This window comes from Chinchilla lanigera, unplaced genomic scaffold (genome assembly GCF_000276665.1).
Source record: "Chinchilla lanigera isolate Chin_1 unplaced genomic scaffold, ChiLan1.0 scaffold00029, whole genome shotgun sequence".
In the NCBI taxonomy this organism is placed as follows: domain Eukaryota; kingdom Metazoa; phylum Chordata; class Mammalia; order Rodentia; family Chinchillidae; genus Chinchilla; species Chinchilla lanigera.
In genome coordinates this window covers 7,327,368-7,344,700 of record NW_004955430.1, presented here as the reverse complement: position 1 = coordinate 7,344,700, position 17,333 = coordinate 7,327,368, and the positions used below count along the sequence as shown (strand labels likewise).

Sequence of the window (17,333 nt, the reverse complement as noted above, 5' to 3'; positions counted from 1 at the left end):
AGGACTCCCCTCCTACTTGAGTTGAGGAGGACTGACAGACTAACTGGGGTGCCCCTGGGGGTCTTACCAGAACCAGCCAGGCAGGCAGACAGACTGTGTCCTCCCTTTGGGGTCTGATGAGAGCCGCTTGAGCCAGGAGCCAAGAATCCTCCTCCAAACCTCCGAGGGGACTCGAGAAATTTCAAGGGCACGCCTTCCCATTGGGACCTGGAGAGGTCCTTGCTCTGTCTGCAAGGGCCACGACTGGTGACCAAAGAGGTCAGCACAGTCAGTGTTCCTGACCAGTGCACCAGATGCCATGGCAAGCAGAAACACTGAAATACACCCAGGATTTGGAGGCAGATTTATTTACGTCAACGGACACTGATGGGCATCATTCCCAAAATATCAGGCCCTGATCTCTGGTGGTCTAGGACTTGTATTGGACAAGTAAGCAGCAAGTACAGAGGCAGATTGGCTTGGCAATTGGGGACTGGTTTGTACAGTGTGCATTGTAGTGACCAGTGATGCATCCCAGTGACCAGCCGTTTCTAAGAGACAGGAGCAACCAGAACTAGATAAGGAACTATTACCCGGATAACTAACAGACTAAAGTATCCCGACTGGGGGTCCATTTTCTGGTACAAGATGTCATTATAGTTCCTCTTGATCTGACAGTACCTCTGTAGGTGTATCCTTTGCGCATCTTAGTGTGCTCTCCGTGTGTGCTGCTGCGTTGTGGTGGTGAATGACAGCTTGGAAGTTGGGTTGCCGTGCTTGTTGTCACATATCCTGGCTGAAGCATGATATTTGTGTCTCCTTTTTTTTTTTTTTTTTTTCTTTTTGGTACCAGGAATTGAACTCTGGACCTAGTGCTTGCCAGGGAGGCGCTTGTGCCACTGAGCTATATCCCCGGCCCTATTTGTGTATTCTTGAACAAGTTATTTCTCTGTATCTGGATATGACAGGGCTAACAACCTGTATGAAGAGGTGCTTATCACTCAGAATGAGTGACAGAAATAAACAGATGGTCCTTGTGTATATTAGGTGAATGTCAGTTCTGTTCATGCCTTTGTTCCTTAATCTGTGATGTAGGCATCATAAGCATGTTTTTATTGTGAAGATTAAAGGCAGTAGTTTGTGCAGTCTTCCTAGAGTCAAGATTGGCATAGACTAAATGTTTAGTAAATGCTGCCTGTTTTCCTTCCCATTATGTACAGTTCTTTAAGCAGCCTGCTCTTCATGCTCCTGGATTTAACTTCACCAAGGTTTTCCCCCTTTTTCCCACAGATAGCTTTTTATTTCTCCTTTGAGAGTGCTTAAATGACACCTCCATAAGGAATCCCCAGTAACTGGCCAGGACATTGTTCTTCCATAGTCTGTGTCTCTCTCTTCCGTGTGTCTCGCTGTGTGTCTGTCTGAATGCCTGTCCGTCCTTTCGTCCCTTCCCCACCTCCCCAGCACTGGGGATTGAACCCAAAGGTGCCACATCACTAAGCAACATCCCCAGCCCTGTTAATTATTTTGAGACAGGGTCTGGCTGGTTGCTTAGGCTGGCTTCACACTTGTGATAGCTGGGACTACAGCTTTGTTCGATCATACCCAGCCTGTTTAATAGTTCTACCTTTGCACAGATTTCTCCGTGTTATCATTTCTTTGTCATATTGTGGTGTTAAACTGTGAGTCCCCCTTCACAACTTAGCTGTATTACAAGTATCTTGAATTTACTAATATTTGCTGCATAAAAAAATCAGTACATGTATGTCATTTTGCTTCTTTAACAAGATCCTGTTTAACATCATCAGGGAAGTTGACAGTATTTTTCAGCTCTGTAAGACTGAAATTATTTCAAAGTAAAAATTATAAATAGTACATGCTGTTAAAATTTTTAGCAATATGATTGCAAGTGAAAATGTTTCTTATTCATATAATCTCACTCCTATCCCAAGCAAGCAGTTCGATCTTGTAATGATTTAACATAAAAGTATGTTATAAATTTAGAGGCTTAAATTAGAAAATCTCTAGATTGTCTCTCAGTTTGTAGGTTCTTTCACTCTTCTGCAGAGAGAGGGACATCAGGAGGAAAGAGAGGAAAAAATGAGTTAAAGTAGTTGTGTTCATAACACTTTAAAGTATGTGTCTTAAGGCATTTTCTCTCTGCATTTTATGAGATTTTTAGGTTATAGCTCCCCTTGACCGCAAGGCCACCACTATGGACTATGCAGACTGTTCAGCGGGGCAGCTGCCTCAGTTCTGTGTGGCTCAGACCTGTGGGTGCACGTGCTATCACCACTTGGGGGCAGTGCTAAGTTTTAAATGCAAAAGCAGAATTTGGAGAGAAACCAGAAAAAAACCTTTTGAATACTATATCTTGCAGTCACTAAGGAATTTCTTTCTTTGCCATTTCTCTAAAAGGATATTTTATTCCTATTTGACATTTAAGTTTTCAATTTCATGTATTTGACATATAAATTTTAAACTGGATTAAGTAACAAAAAGGGAAAAATTTAAGTAATGATAGATATGTGTTAATGAAAGATCGTTAATGTTTCTGTACTGATACAAGAATCGAATATTCCTTTACCCAGTTTTAAAATACCAGGAATGACCTTTTTAAGTTTTTTATTTTTGTGTCTATTTAATAAAGAAAATAAGGTGATGTAAGGGAAATGCTAGTTATCAGATATGTTGAGTTTGTGTTCTCTGAAGTCAAAGAATGAACTCTAAGGAACAAGAGTATGAGAATCTATTGGGGAATAGGAATGGGGAATTGGAGTAGCTCCTGAGAGTCAGGAAGGGTCCTGAACGTGTTGCCTTGAACTCTTAAATATTAATTAATGTTAAGAAAAATGTTTTAGCTATGACACTTCTAATTAATGGATAGCCCATAGATTATTAATCTTACAAAATTCCAATTTTATAATACGTTATGATTATAGTTAGAAGGATATTATGTTTCCTTCAGGTGAAATTCCTAAGCAAGTTAAAGTGAAAAAACTGAAGAACCTAAAGACTCTGGATTCTAAACCTGGTATTGACTTTTATTCATTTTTAAAAGTATGCTTATCTAGTTGGGTTTTTCTGTTTACTTCTTTAAGTCTTAAGAATTTGTACTTCTTTTTTTTATAGGAGTTTATACTTCTTACAAGCCATATCTAAGTAGAGATGAAGAGATCATAAAACAATTACAGAAGGTAATTACTTACTCATATTATTAATTTATTAATTAATTAATTTTGGGGGGGTACCAGGAATTGAACTCACAACCTCGTGCTTGCCAGGCAGGTACTGTGCTGCTGAGCTGTATCTCTGGCCCCTCATTTATTTAAATCTCTTTGTTCAGCTATTTTATAACTATTTAGGCAATATGTTCCTTGTGTATAATAATGTGAAATAAAGTTTTACTTTTAAACCAAAGTTTCATAAGAATTCAGAAAAAGTCAGGGGTGGTGGTGCACACCTGTATTCCCAGCACTTGGGAGGCTAAGGCAGGAGGGTCGTTGTGAATTTGAGATCAGCCTGGGCTATGAAGTGACCTTAAGACCAGCCTGAACTGCCTGGTGAGACCCTATCTCAAAAAGACAAAAAAAGAAAAAATAGAATTCAGAAAAGCTGGGTGGTGCATGCCTTTAATCCTAGTACTCAGGAGGCTGAGGCAGGAGGATCTCTGTGAGTTCAAGGCCAGCCTGGGCTACATAGTGAGTTCAGGGCCAGCCTGAGCTTACATAACGAGATCATGTCTCAACCCCCTCTCCCAAAAAAAAAGAATCAAGAGACTAAAGTAGCAATATTCAGTTATAGGCTTGAATACTGGAGTTGTAGCTACAAATGAGTGCCAATTTTCTGGAAACTTGGGAGCTGTAATCAGTAGTCACAGATTCTGTCTTGAGGCAATTAACATCTAACAATAGGGAATAAGTAGCATTTTAAAAAGTAAATACTAGCCGCGCGTGGTGGCGCACACCTGTAACCCCAGCACTCGGGAGGCTGAGGCAGGAGGATCGTTGCAAGTTTGATCGAGGCCGGCCTGGGCTACAAAGTGAGCTCAAGCCCAGCTTGAACTGCAGGACCCTGTCTCAAAAAGTCAAAAAAAAATTAATAATAATAAATAAATAAATACTATTAATATAGCAAATATGAAATAAAATTATCACCCCTATGCTGAAATCGCTTAGGTTTTGCACTCTTCTGTTTTTTTAAGTTAATTTTTATCTGATATAGAAAAACATAAAATTGTACATATTAATGAAGTACTGTTTGATATGTATGTGCTATTACATTTAAATCAGGTTAAACTTATCTGACTCAAACATTTATCATTTCTTTATGGTGAAAACATTAAAAAGTCCTATCTTCTAGTTTTTTGAGAATTACAGTACACAATGGTTATGTATGGGGCTGGGTGTAGTACCACATGCCTGTAATCCCAGTACTCGGGAGGCCAAGGCAGGAGGATTGCCATGAGTTCTGGGCTTTAAAATAAGGTCAACACCAGTCAGAACTGCATAGCAAAATCCGGTCTCCAAAAGACCAAAAAATAGGGGGTTGGGGATTTAGCTCAGTGGCATAGTGCCTGCCTGGCAAGCGCGAGGTCATGAGTTCAATTTCTGGTACTGGGGGGGTGGGCACCAAAACACAAATTGTTATATAATGTATGTTGTGTATGTCACCACCTCAGAACTTCTTGTTTGTAAGTATAACTTATTACTCATTGATCAGCCTTTCCTCCTGCCTTTCCCTTGGCTCTCTCCGGCTTTGTCTAAAGATGCTTTTTGGGGCTGGGGATTTAGCTCAGCGGCAAAGCGCCTGCCTGGCAAGCGCAAGGTCGTGAGTTCGGTTCCCGGTACCGGAGAAAAACCAAAAAAAATTAAAAAAATAAAAAATAAAGATGCTTTTCACATGATGTGACAGAGTAAACTTCAAATTAAATTACTCCAAGTTGAAGTTCCAGCTTTTTTTTTTAATATCAAGTACAAATGTGTATTTACAAAGCAGTTGAACTTGGTATTCCCCTGTTGTTTTGTGTTTCCTGACACTAGAATATAGGTTTCTCATCGTTTCCTCTTTTAGGGTGTGCAACAGAAACGTCCTTCTGAGGCTCAAAGCGTTATTCTCCGACGATATTTTTTGGAACTGACACAAAGCTTCATCATTCCATTAGTAAGTTAGCAAATATCTTTTTGCTCAGTGTGGCGATTTCTTGAGGGTATGTGAATGTTTTTCCCATCCTCCTGACCTGAAGTTGTGCGCTTTTCCTGTTCAGTTATTTCAGAGAGACTTTTGCAAAAGATTTGGGTTTTCTTTGGGAGGGGGGTATGAATTATGCAACTTTGGTAAGTTATTTCTTACCTCTGACCCTCAATTTTCTTATTTGTTACATAGGGCATATTCTGTTTCCCCTAAATAGCTTTCATGTGAACAAAAATTTTGTTTTTTTGAGATGGAGTCTTGCTATGTTGCTTAGGCTGTTCTCAAACTTGCGGAATCAAGTGATCCTTCTGCCTCAGCCTCCCAAGTAGCTGGGACTATAGGCGTGTGCCACTACACTGGGCTTGTTTGAACCTTCAATGATATGACTGATACAAATTTTTTAAATTGGGCAAAAATTAATTTTTTCTATTTCCAATCTCTTAAAGTAGACACAAATTTACTTAGGCTAAAGCTGGTTTTAATAAAATTGAACACAAATCATGAAATTAAATCCAACAGTTGAGTAATGAAAAGTAAAAAAGCTTACCAAGAAGGTACCTTGGACAGAAACTTGACCACGTAAAATGTCTAAGGTGATTGCCCAATAGTCAGAAGTTGAAGTCCTTATGTTGTAAAAGCAAGAAAAGTTTAGTGTATAAACTACACAGTGCAGTTTGTAGCTATACTTTGATTTTTATTTTTTACTTAAGAATAAATAGCACACTCAAGGTCCTGGATTTAAAACACAACAGCAGACACACACACACACACACACACACACACACACACACACACACAGGAAGAAAGAAAAGAAACAATTAGCATAATTAAGTGTGGTTTGCTTCCTTCCCTCTCTCCCTCCCTCCCTCCTCTGGGATTGAACTCAGGGCCTTCCCACTAAGCTACATCCTAAGTCTCTCTTTAATATTTGAGGCAGGGTCTTGTTAAGTTGCTTAGGCTGGTCTCAAACCTGCCTCCTCCTGCCTCAACCTCCCACAGTGCTTGGGATTACAGATTGTATTTGTAGTCTTTGATAGACAGCCTGTAACCATTTATATTAAACATCTAATATTTTCAATAATCCTGTGACAGTATGGCCACAATATTTATTTTGAATGAAACTCTTAATGTAGTTTTTTGGGTTTTTTTGTTTTTTTTTTTTTGTCTTTTTGAGAAAGGGTCTTACTATGCAGTTCAGGCTGGCCTTGAGCTCACTTATATAGCCCAGGCTGCTCTCAAACTCGCAAGGATCCTCCTGCCTCAGCCTCCCGAGTGCTGGGGTTACAGGTGTGGGCCACCACACCCAGCAGTGTAGTGATTTTAATATCAGTGGTATTCATTCTTTTAAGGTTTACATTGTAATTTTCAAAATATATCATAACTAATATACTAAAATCATTTATACTAGATAGTTATAACTAATACCGAAATAAATTTTCGACCATATTGCTACAGTAGATATTAATCAGCTTGACATACTTACTGGTTGATCTTGTAGGTATAAGTTAGTCTAATTTTAGTGTCTGTTCTTTGGTTTTACTGAATTAAGAATGCCGCATTTTCAGAACAAATTAGCAAGTACCGCAGCCATCCAAGGATTATATTCATCACTATATGTACAACGTCAGATCTAATTCATTAATAGGTGCTGTGGAGGTTGTCAGATGCATTTCTAGGTTTCCCAGTCTGATGGCCAGCAGAGAGAACAGAGACAAAAACTAAATTCTTCCAAGAAGATGCCCCAGTCTTCAGAGATAGTGTTATTTCATGCTGCCCTTCGGGCACGTAAAGAAGAAATCACGTGTTACGGGTGGGTATTTTTAGGCCAGCTTGATGAGTCCTATATCCTACCTGAGTTTTTCTTCGAGGTGCTTTTCCGCTCCTTTCCTGTCCTCAGTATAATCTTTTTGGGACTCAGAGTTCTCTCTCCGATGCCGTGGCATCTCTTTGAGAAGCTCTTACTGTGTCTGTGCGTGCAGTGGCTGCCACAGTGAGAACCCTTGCAGCTGCTGCGTCCACGTTCGTGCTGGGCACCGCAGTGTTTTTCCACGTCACTGGTGTAAGTGGGGCTGAGGCTGGAACGCGGTTCCTGTTCCCGTTGTTGCTCGAGTGTAATTCTCCCCAGGAGCCGTGTAGGTTCTTCTGCATTTGCGGACTGCTCGGTGGCGTGGGCTGGGGATGACTGGCCGCCTGGTCATGGTTGGTGAGGGACTGCAGCTGTTCTGTGTATCTTCATGCAGGTCTGTCCAGGAGGGAAGCCTGTGCACTCAGCCAAACTGATGGGAAATATGTCATTACTGAGTTTTGCACCTTAGGAGAGGGTTACTGTGGAATTTGTTTCTCTGGTAATTGTCTTCTAGAGCACAGATTCACATATCCATGAGATTATAGCTCCGTTGTAACAGGAACTCTTACCTGTCTTGCCCAGTATCATTTCCTCTGTTTGGGTGACAGTGGCACATAAACTGTTTTTCAATTTTTTATTAGTATGCACTTGCAGTACATAGTGATTACTTTCCTTATGGGGAGTCGGGTCAGAGGAAGGGTTAAAAGTGATGAGAGCTGGTGAAATGCAAGTGTTTGCGGAAATGACCTTGGCTGCTGCCTTTCTGCAGAGAAGCTGGCCTTTCCCCTAGGACAGAAACGTGTGTACAGATAGCCTTGAACGTGCTGTGAGGCTGTCTGGTTTTAGTGAGGCCCGACACACTGCTCTAAGATCTGCAGGCCTGTTGGCACCAAGCCACTTTTGTCTGAACATAGTACTTAAGAAACAAACAGGGGGCTGGGGATTTAGCTCAGCGGCAAAAGCGCCTGCCTGGCAAGCGCAAGGTTGTGAGTTCGGTTCCCGGTACAGGAGAAAAAACAAAAAACAACAACAACAAAAAAAAACCAAACAATTAAGAAACAAACAAACTGAGTACAGTGTGGACATTTTCTCTCTGTCGCTGCCGAAGGCTCCGAAGATTCTCTTTCACCGTTAGTGCTGGCCCCTGCCTCGTTGTGTGGTAATGATGTATTGTTGGACTGTGCTCATGTCTGCTGCACTTCTACAGTAAACTTACTTTCATCTGTATAAGATCATGCTGTGGCTCTTCTCTGTTGGTGTGGATCCAAACCTCAACTTTTTGTGGCCACATATATGTGGCTCCTTGCTGGTACAAGCGGGTGCATGTACATGACACATCTTTCTTTTCGTCCCCTCTCTCCCCTGACTCCCCACCCTTCATGTGTTTGTCCCCTTCCCTTTTGCAAAAGATCTATCTCCCTATTTCCTACTATCTATCTTTTATTTTGCTCTTTAGTTGTATTTTGGGGTTTCTCAAGTAAGAGAAACCATATATTTAAGGTTGTGTGTCTGATTTATTTTACTATGGGATTAAGGTGAGTCTGTTTTCCTATAAATGACTCATTTCTCCTTCTTTATGGCAGAATAGTACTCTATTGTCTTTTTTTTTTTGTCTTTTTGAGACAGAGTCTCGCTATGCAGTTCAGGCTGGCTTTGAGCTCACTTTGTAGCCTAGGCTTGGCTCAAACTCACAACAGTCCTCCTGTCTCAGCCTCCCAAGTGGTGAGATTACAAGTCTGCGCCACCATGCCCAGCTCTATTGTGTATAAACACCATGTTTTCTTTATCTATTCATCTGTAATAGACATATGGGCCACTTTCAAGATGTAGCTGTTGTGAATTTTGCTGCTGTACACATGGACATACATGTGATATGATGTCTTTAACTCTTCTGGGAAGATACCTTGAAGTGGAATAGCTGGGATAGGTTTTTGAAGAATCTTCGTACTGATTTCTATAATGGTTATACTACTTTACATTCCCACCACAATGTTCAAGGGTTTCTTTTTCCCCACAGCCTCTCTGGCATTTGTTATTATTTGACTTCTTGATGACAGCCATTTTTTCTGGGATAAGATGGAATCTCAGTGTTGTTTTAATTTGCATTTTTCTAATGCCCAGAAATGTGGAGCATTTTTTCACATATTAGTCATTTGTACTTTTGAAAAGTGTCTGTTCATTTCAGGTGTCTACTACTTGATTGGGTCTTTTATTTTGGGGAAATCTAATTGTTTGAGGCCTTTATGTATTCTAGATATTAGTCCTTTGTCTCATTTTTTTTTTCCATTCTGGCAAAATTTTTTTCCATTTTGTTGGGTATCTCTTTGCTTCCTTTGCTGTGTGGTAGCTTTTTAATTTGCTATGATCCCATTTGTTGATTCTTGATGTTATTTTCTTTGTTTTTTGTTCTTTAGGGCTTTTTTGAGACAGGGCCTCACTCTGTAATTCAGGCTGGCCTTGAACTCACAGTAATCTTACTGCCTCAGCCTTCCATGTGGTGCAATTGCAGGTGTGTGTGCTACCACATGTGGCTCTCTTGATGTTTCTTGTGCAATTGGGGTTCTGTTCATGTAGTCTTTATCTGTGCTTGTGCCTTCAAGAGTTTTACAGCTGAGTGTGATGGTGCATACCTGTAATTCCAGCACTCGGGAGGCTGAGGCAGGAAGATCGCTGATACATAGTGAGTTCAAGGCTAGCCTGGACGACAGAGTGAGACCGTCTCAAAAAACCGAAAAGAAATAGAAAAAAGAGTTTTACCTGTTTAGTCTTGCAGATGATTGTTTCTGTTTTAATATATAGGTCTTTAATCTATTTTGATTTTAGTTTAGTGCATGAGAGATAGAGGTCTAGGTGCAGTCTTCAGCATGTGGATAGCCAGTTTTTCCCAGCACCATTTGTTAAAGAGGCTGTCTTTTCCTCCAGCAAATACTTTTGACCCCTTTATCAAAGATGAAATGGATGAATGTGCCTATAGTTTTTTTCTGCATCCTTTATTCCATTCCTTTGAGCCACATGTCTATATTTGTGCCAATACCATGCTGTTTTTATCACTGTATAACATAAAAGTCTGGGATTGTGATGCCTTCTGCTTTACTCTTGTCCAGGATTGGTTTTGCTCTTTTAGGTCTTTTGTGGTTCCATACCGATTTTAAGATTGTTTTCTCCAGTTTTGAGAGGAATGCTGTTGATATTTTGAACACTGGATATCAGTTGAGTCCATTGGTTCATGGGTTTAGTTCAACTCTGATATTTCTTTGTTGACTTTTTTGTCTGGTTGATCTCTTTACTTGTGATAATGAGGTATTGAGGTCTCCCACTATAACTGTGTTGATGTTGTGTTGATGTCTGATTTTTTTGGGTGGGTACCAGGAATCAAACTCAAGATCTTGTGCGTGCCAGGCAGGCACTTTTGCTGCTGAGCTATATCCCTGGCCCTATCTGATTTTTTATGTCCAGTTATGTTTGTTTTATGAAATTGTGTGTGCCATTATTAGGTGTGTGCATGTTGGTAATTGTTATTGCTTCTTTTTGAATTGCTCCTTTAAGCAAATGTGATGACCTTCTTTGCCTCTTCTGGTTGGTTTGGCTTGAAGTCTACTTTGTCTGAAGTTAGACAGTTACTTCTGCTTGTTCAGGTATTCTGTTGTATGGAATATTGTTTTCTTGCTTTTAATTTTTTTTTCCTTTTTCTTTTTTTCTTTTTTTTTTTTGTGGTATCAGGGATTGAACTCAGGGTCTTGTATACATAAGGCAAGTGCTCTACCCCTGAGCTACAGCCCCAGTCCTTTTTAGTTTGTGAATTTGTTTTTGGATCACATGTATTTCTTTCCTTTTTTTTTTTTATTTTTTTGAGACAGGGTCTTGCTATGTAGTTCAGACTGGCCTCGAACTCACTATGTAGGCAGGTTGGTCTTTTTTTTTTTTTTTCCTGGTACCAGGAATTGAACTCACGACCTTGCATTTGCTAGGCAGGCACTGTTCCACTGAGCTAAATTGCTAGCCCCGGTTGGTCTTAAACTTGTGATGACCCTCCTGCCTCAGCTTCCCAAATGCTGGACATGTGTTTCTTGTATACAGCATACTTTTGGATTTTGTTTTTTTGATCCATTTGACAAGCATTATCTTTTGATTGGGGAACTGAGATGATTCACCTTGAAAGTTATGACTGGAAGGTACTGCCTTATTCCTGCCATTGCATTATTTTCCTATTGCTGACGCCACTTCTCCTTTTGCTTAACTTCTCATTCTGCCTAGTATATTCATTCTAATAGACTTCTTTTGGCATTGTTGGTTTCATTGTCTCTTTTCAGGATATACTTGAGAATTTTTCTTAGTGTTGATTTGATGGTCATGAATTTCTTTAGTTGTTCTTTGTCATGGAAATACCTTATTTTCCACAAAGATAGTTTTTTAGGATATATCAGTCTGGGTTAGAAGTTGTTTTCTTTTAGGGCTTGAAACACATCAACAAAATATTTGTGGATGACTACATGAGATGGTTACTCTAAGGGACTCAGAAATGCATATAAACAAGTGAATGACACCATGATATAGTAACCTGAATCTGGAAACTGAGTCATAGACTTCATATAGTTAGTAATATAATTTACCTGTGAACATCCTGTGGGGACAACGTGAAGGTCTTTGCTGTTCATTTTGGGGAGAAATATTCTTTCTTGGTCTGAGAATGTCAGTTAAGTTTGTTCCATTTTAAACCTATGTGTCAAACTAGGGGTTATAACTCAGCAGTAAAGCAACTGTCTAGTTTTTGTGAGGCTCAGAGTTCAATGCCAACCACTATAGGGGAAAATAGTGTATTTAAGTAAATTAACTTTAGTGTTTAATAAGAGTATAGACTAAGTTCATATAAACACAAATTGTTGTCTAAGATAGGTTATTTCAGTCAGGTTATTTAGCCTTTTGAAATTTTAGTTTCCCAGTAATACCCACCACATAGGATAGTTGCAAGGATTACAGGGGCTCATGCATATAACTGTTAGGTACACTTTCTGGAACGCAGTAAGGTTAATTATTATCATTAACAATCTGAGCCAAGCGTGGTGACACAGACCTATCGTGCCAGCTACTTGAGAGGCTGAGGTGAGAGGATCCCAGAGCCCACGAGTTTGAGACCACCTGGGGGAACAAACCGAGACCCTGCCTCAAACAGCAAAATACAAAACAAAAGTATTATTGGATTGTCTGAGATTTAGTTACATTTTTGTTGAAAATGTGACTTCCCAACTTAATCTAAATTTAGCTCTCTAGATTATGGAGAGTGAAAGGGATGTTGATTCCATGAAAAGCATATATGATGAAAATATGGTGAATTTAGCAAAACTCAGAGTCAATTTCCTCTACCACATGCTTCCTACATAGACCACTTCTGTGACTCCCAAGAGGTAGAGGGATTTTTTTCCCCACCAGGAGGCAGATAGTCAGTCATGCAGCAGCACACACCAGCTGGGTGTCCTCTAATTCCATTCTGATACTATCTGGAGATGGAACAGATTTCAGAGGTTGAGGGTTCAACTCCCACGATATCCCCCTCCGTTAGATACCAGTCATCAACCCTGAGTTTTACCTGTGCTTCTGACTGACTATAAATTGGGGCTCCCAAATCCTCTCTTAGGGGTTCGATAAATTTGCTTGAGTGGCTCACAGAATTCAGGGACACACTTAACAGGTACAGGTTTATTATAAAAAGTATTACAGAGGATACAGACAGAGATGTATAAAGCAAGACACAGGAAGGGAGGGCAGTCACTACCCTCCAGGAACTTCAGCTACACAGAAACTCTGCAAACCCTTCTTTTTTCTTTATTGTCATGCTAGGAATTGAAACCAGGGCCTTCACACAGAGCTATACCCCCAGCCTTTTTTATATTTTTATTTATTTACTTATTTATTTGAGACAGGGTCTTGCTATGTAGTTCACACCGCCCTTGAACTAACTATGTTAAAAAAAACAAACAAAAAGCTCACTATGTTGTCCAGGCTAGCCTCGAACTCACAGCACTCCTCTTGCCTCAACCTCCTGAGTACTAGAGTTACAGGTGTGTGCCACCATGCCCAGTCACAGGCTTTTTTTTTTCTTTTTGAGAAGGCTCTTGCTAAGTCAGTACATCGTTAGTCTGGGTTTGAATTTGTGATCCTTCAACCTCAGCCTCCTAAGTGCTGAGATTACAGGCATGCCTCACAACCTTTGGCTTGTGTTTTGGGTGTATGGAGAATTCATTGAATAGTCATGCTTAAAGCATGGGTAAGTGTCTCCGAATGTGATTGTATGAAGAGGTTATGACCTAATATTAATAGACCGGGTAGGGAACATCAGTAGTTCTCTCTAGATTCTTCAGCATCCCTTCCTCACAGGTATTAACCAGAACCCTTCTGAAGTGGGGTCTTGCCTTCTATGAGAACAGGTAGATCAGAGATTTTGTTTATTGTCATTAGCTCCCAGACAGAAGTGGGGGAGATTAGAGTTACTGTGACCAATCTTGAAAAAGAGTTTTAAGATCTCTGTTGTAGACTGTATAAGTAAGAGCACCTAACTTTTATTGACTTTTTCTCCTGTTTTTAGGAAAGATACGTGGCAAGCTTGATGCCTTTGCAGAAAACTATTTCTCCGTGGAAGGTATAAATATTCCAATAAATTCCTATTTGAACTGTGTACCTGCAGTTATCTTCTTTGAACACATACTGTACACTTCTAGTTTGTAAGTATAGTACATGTTGTCCTTTAGAGCCCGCCCCAGTTAAGACAGTTCCTTCCAGAAGAATTTATGAGAACACTTGAAAAAACGGGACCTCAGCTGACCTCTAGAATAAAAGGCGATTGGATTGGACTTTACCGGTTAGTCTTGGCCTTCCTTCCCCTCATCCGTGGATGTTTATTTAAAAAGAATAGTAGCCTTAAAAGCCTTAGACTCTTAGAATTCTATTACTTATCATGGTTTTCAGAGTTATCAGTAAGAAAGGTATTGAGGGGAAATAAAGTATAGTCAAACTTTGCTCTTTTAAAATTTATTTTTATAGGCATTTTCTGAAGTCTCCAAATTTTGATGGTTGGTTCAAAACCCGGCGGAAAGAAATGACCCAAAAATTGGAGGCCCTGCATCTAGAAGCTCTTTGTGAAGAGGTAAGAAAACAGTGTGTCTGTGTGATGACTAACAGCTGTTGAAAGTAAAAGTATTGCTTAGAGGTTGAAGATAATACCCACATCTACTTCTTTGTACTTAGTAAGAGTAGCTAATTTGTCTAGATCACGTGTCATACCAGGGAGTGTATAGGCGCTTCATACAGACACTCTTATTATAAATCTTCACAGTTCACTGAGGCAAGCATGTATGATCGGCATTATGCAACAGCTGTGGCTTAGAAGGTGGGTGACCTGCCTCAGTTCACATCACTGCTAAGTGGTGAGCGAGAAGTGTACCAAATGCACCAGGAGAGCTAATGGTGCTACCTTCTCCCAGTTCTGCCTTCAGTTACCTCAGGTTGGTAGCTTGGCCTCACCCACAGTGGGAGTGTTGCACCATAGAAGCTGGCCAGTGTCATGAGCTAGAGACTTTTTTCTGAGGAATGGTTGTTAAATATTTACTAGCACTCCACTGGAGAGAATCAGGATTCAAATCCCAGCAGTGTAACTCCAGCTCTTATACATTATGACTTACCTTTTGCAGTTAGTATCAACTTTATTTTCATGTGCTCGGACTGACTTTTCATAGTCTATAATTTGTAATCAGCCTATTTTAAACTGCATGTGAAAATATAAAGGAGAGTCTTCTTATTTTTATTTAGCTTTAAATCTGAGGTGAGTTACTGTCAATGTTGTTTCTAATAATAAACTTCCAGTTACTGTGGCTTTCAGAAAAAGAATACAACTAAGGCAACCATGAAGTAAGTCCAAGAAGAGCTTATTTGGAGGGGCTGGGGATTTAGCTCAGCGGCACAGCGCCTGCCTGGCAAGTGCGAGGTCATGAGTTCGATTCCCAGTCCTGGAAAAAAACCAAAAAAAAAAAAAAAGCTTATTTGGAGATGCAAAGTTTACACTCTATAATGCATTCATGTTTAGTCATCTTGATTTGTTAGGTAATTGTCCTGATAAATTACTCATTACTGTGTTGGTACAGGTTATTATTGCATTGAGCTACATTTTTTTCTCTTTCTTTACCTAAAAGGGCTACCTCAGAAAGGACTTTTCTTACATTTTGCTTTACTTCCAAGTATTAGATACTTATTCTGGCTAATTCTGAATGTTAGCTAATTGAGAATTTCTAGGATAGTCTGAAAAGTTTTCTTTTACTGTAATTCTATGTCTGAGTTAACTACCCTGTTCTCCTTTCCCTTTTTGTCCTCCTTTCCCATTACCCTTGCCTCCTTTCCCATTATTGAAACAGAGGTATAAATATCATTTTGAGTAACTGCCGATTTGGATTTTTGTCTGTTGTCTAGGACCTACTTCTGTGGATCCAGAAACACACAGAAGTAGAAACGGTAGACCTTGTACTGAAGCTGAAAAATAAGCTGGTATGTAGCCAAATCAGGTGAAGATCAAACTGACCTTTCTGTGAAGATACTTTCCTCCTACTTGAACTGAAAATCCACGCTATGTCCCAGAAGTAACTTTTTAACTCAGAGGTAGGGGCTGGGGATTTAGCTCAGCAGCACAGCGCCTGCCTGGCAAGCGCGAGGTCATGAGTTTGATTCCCCATACCATAAAAAAACCCTAAATAAATAAATAAATAAATAAATCAGAGGTCACTCAGGCAGATCATCATGATGCAGTATTATTCTAGAGATATTTACATGGAGTCTAATGAACTCTACGAAAATGTCACTAATATTTAATACTATATATTATCTACAAATTTATATAAAATGCTTTTATTGATCTTATCAGTGTATTTAAACAGCATGTTCTTCAATTTTTTTGTTTCTATAAATTAGTCTAACACTAAAATTTCCTAGTTGTTAAACTATTAAAATTGTTTATCTAGAGAGTATAATATATAAATATAGGTTCATTTAAATGCTGCCAAATGTTCCTTGTATAGTTGCAGGCTGATCGAGAGCATTTACCTGTGAAACCTGACACTATGGAAAAGTTACGGACACATATAGATGCAATTATCTTGGCCTTGCCAGAGGATCTTCAAAGCATACTGCTCAAAACAGGCATGACATGATATTTCCCAGGATTTTCCAGCCAAGAAGTATTGTGCATCATGAAGCGTGCTGACGTTTGAGCAGACACCCAGAGGAGATCTCTTGGTGGCAGCAGCGTGGAAAATAGCAACGAATGCTAGATACAGGGCAGGAAGACTGCATTGTATAAATAGACATTTTAGTGCATTATTTTTAAAAATGGGTATTTGTGGGGGTTCCACTTTAATACTGAAACACCGAAAGGCATTTCTGTATTTTTAATCATGTTCTAAAGTGCTCTTATGAGAGACCTATGGGGCCATCAGTATAAGCGATTCCATACTGCAGTGCTGGCATTGCAGGTATTTTTTTAAATTGGTGCTGCTTTGCCCGATCATAATAAAACTCAGGGGGATATAAAAACTAATGTTCACACTGGCCATCTTAGGAAGGAAAAGACTGAACTGCCCAACTGCAGTTAGAGGTAATTGACGCTTATGCAGTGCCTTCTGTTGTCCTACATGTTTCAGAGTCCAGCTGCTAGTTTTGAAGCTTTGTTTAGCCTGATTTTGGTATGTAATTTTATAAGGCATTCTATTGAATCATCACTGCTTAAAAATACTTCTCTTGCTTTCCATCTTGTTTATTAGTAGACATGGTAGTTTTTTCATTTGTCACACAGATTTTTTTGGTCGTTTGTTTGAGACAGAGTCTCACTATGTTCAGATTTTTGTTTCACTGTTTCCTTTACCATTTTCAAAATTTTGGTTTCTCCAAAGTCAAGAAAGCATCTGTGTTAATTATGTATGTTTATTTTCTTTTACCTTTTACTAATTGGGCCTGTGTAAGCTAATTAAAATGAAGGCATTCTAATTATGAACTTCAAAATCAGCTGGTTTTATTTTATTTTATTTTTTGTCCTTTTGAGACAGGGTCTCGCTATGCAGTTCAGGCTGGCCTTGAGCTCACTTTGTAGCCCAGGCTGTTCTTGAACTCACAACGATCCTCCTGCCTTAGCCTCCTGAGTGCTGGGATTACAGGCCTGCACCACCGCACCCGGCAATCAGCTGTTTTTAAATGGAGCTATTATTTCAAAGATATCCATAAGCCTTATATGTGATAGTTGTTTGAGTGATTATAGAATAGATTTCCCATATTATTTGTTGATCAG

At 39.6% G+C, this 17,333-nt stretch overlaps 1 protein-coding gene across 4 annotated transcripts in view; it reads left to right on the top strand.

The window, feature by feature from the left end:
- Dennd6a (DENN/MADD domain containing 6A) overlaps positions 1–17,099 on the top strand; it is a 69,360-nt gene extending 52,261 nt beyond the window's left edge. For all 4 annotated transcript variants that reach the window (XM_013515602.1, XM_013515601.1, XM_005387413.2 and 1 more), the window contains 8 exons: positions 2,945–3,010; positions 3,109–3,173; positions 5,050–5,139; positions 13,596–13,649; positions 13,759–13,868; positions 14,051–14,153; positions 15,470–15,544; positions 16,072–17,099. In XM_013515602.1, coding sequence (XP_013371056.1) covers positions 2,945–3,010; positions 3,109–3,173; positions 5,050–5,139; positions 13,596–13,649; positions 13,759–13,868; positions 14,051–14,153; positions 15,470–15,544; positions 16,072–16,203 — 695 coding nt within the window. In that variant the 3' untranslated portion in view covers positions 16,204–17,099. The remainder of the gene's footprint in view (positions 1–2,944; positions 3,011–3,108; positions 3,174–5,049; positions 5,140–13,595; positions 13,650–13,758; positions 13,869–14,050; positions 14,154–15,469; positions 15,545–16,071) is intronic.
- The last annotated feature ends 234 nt before the right edge of the window (positions 17,100–17,333 follow it).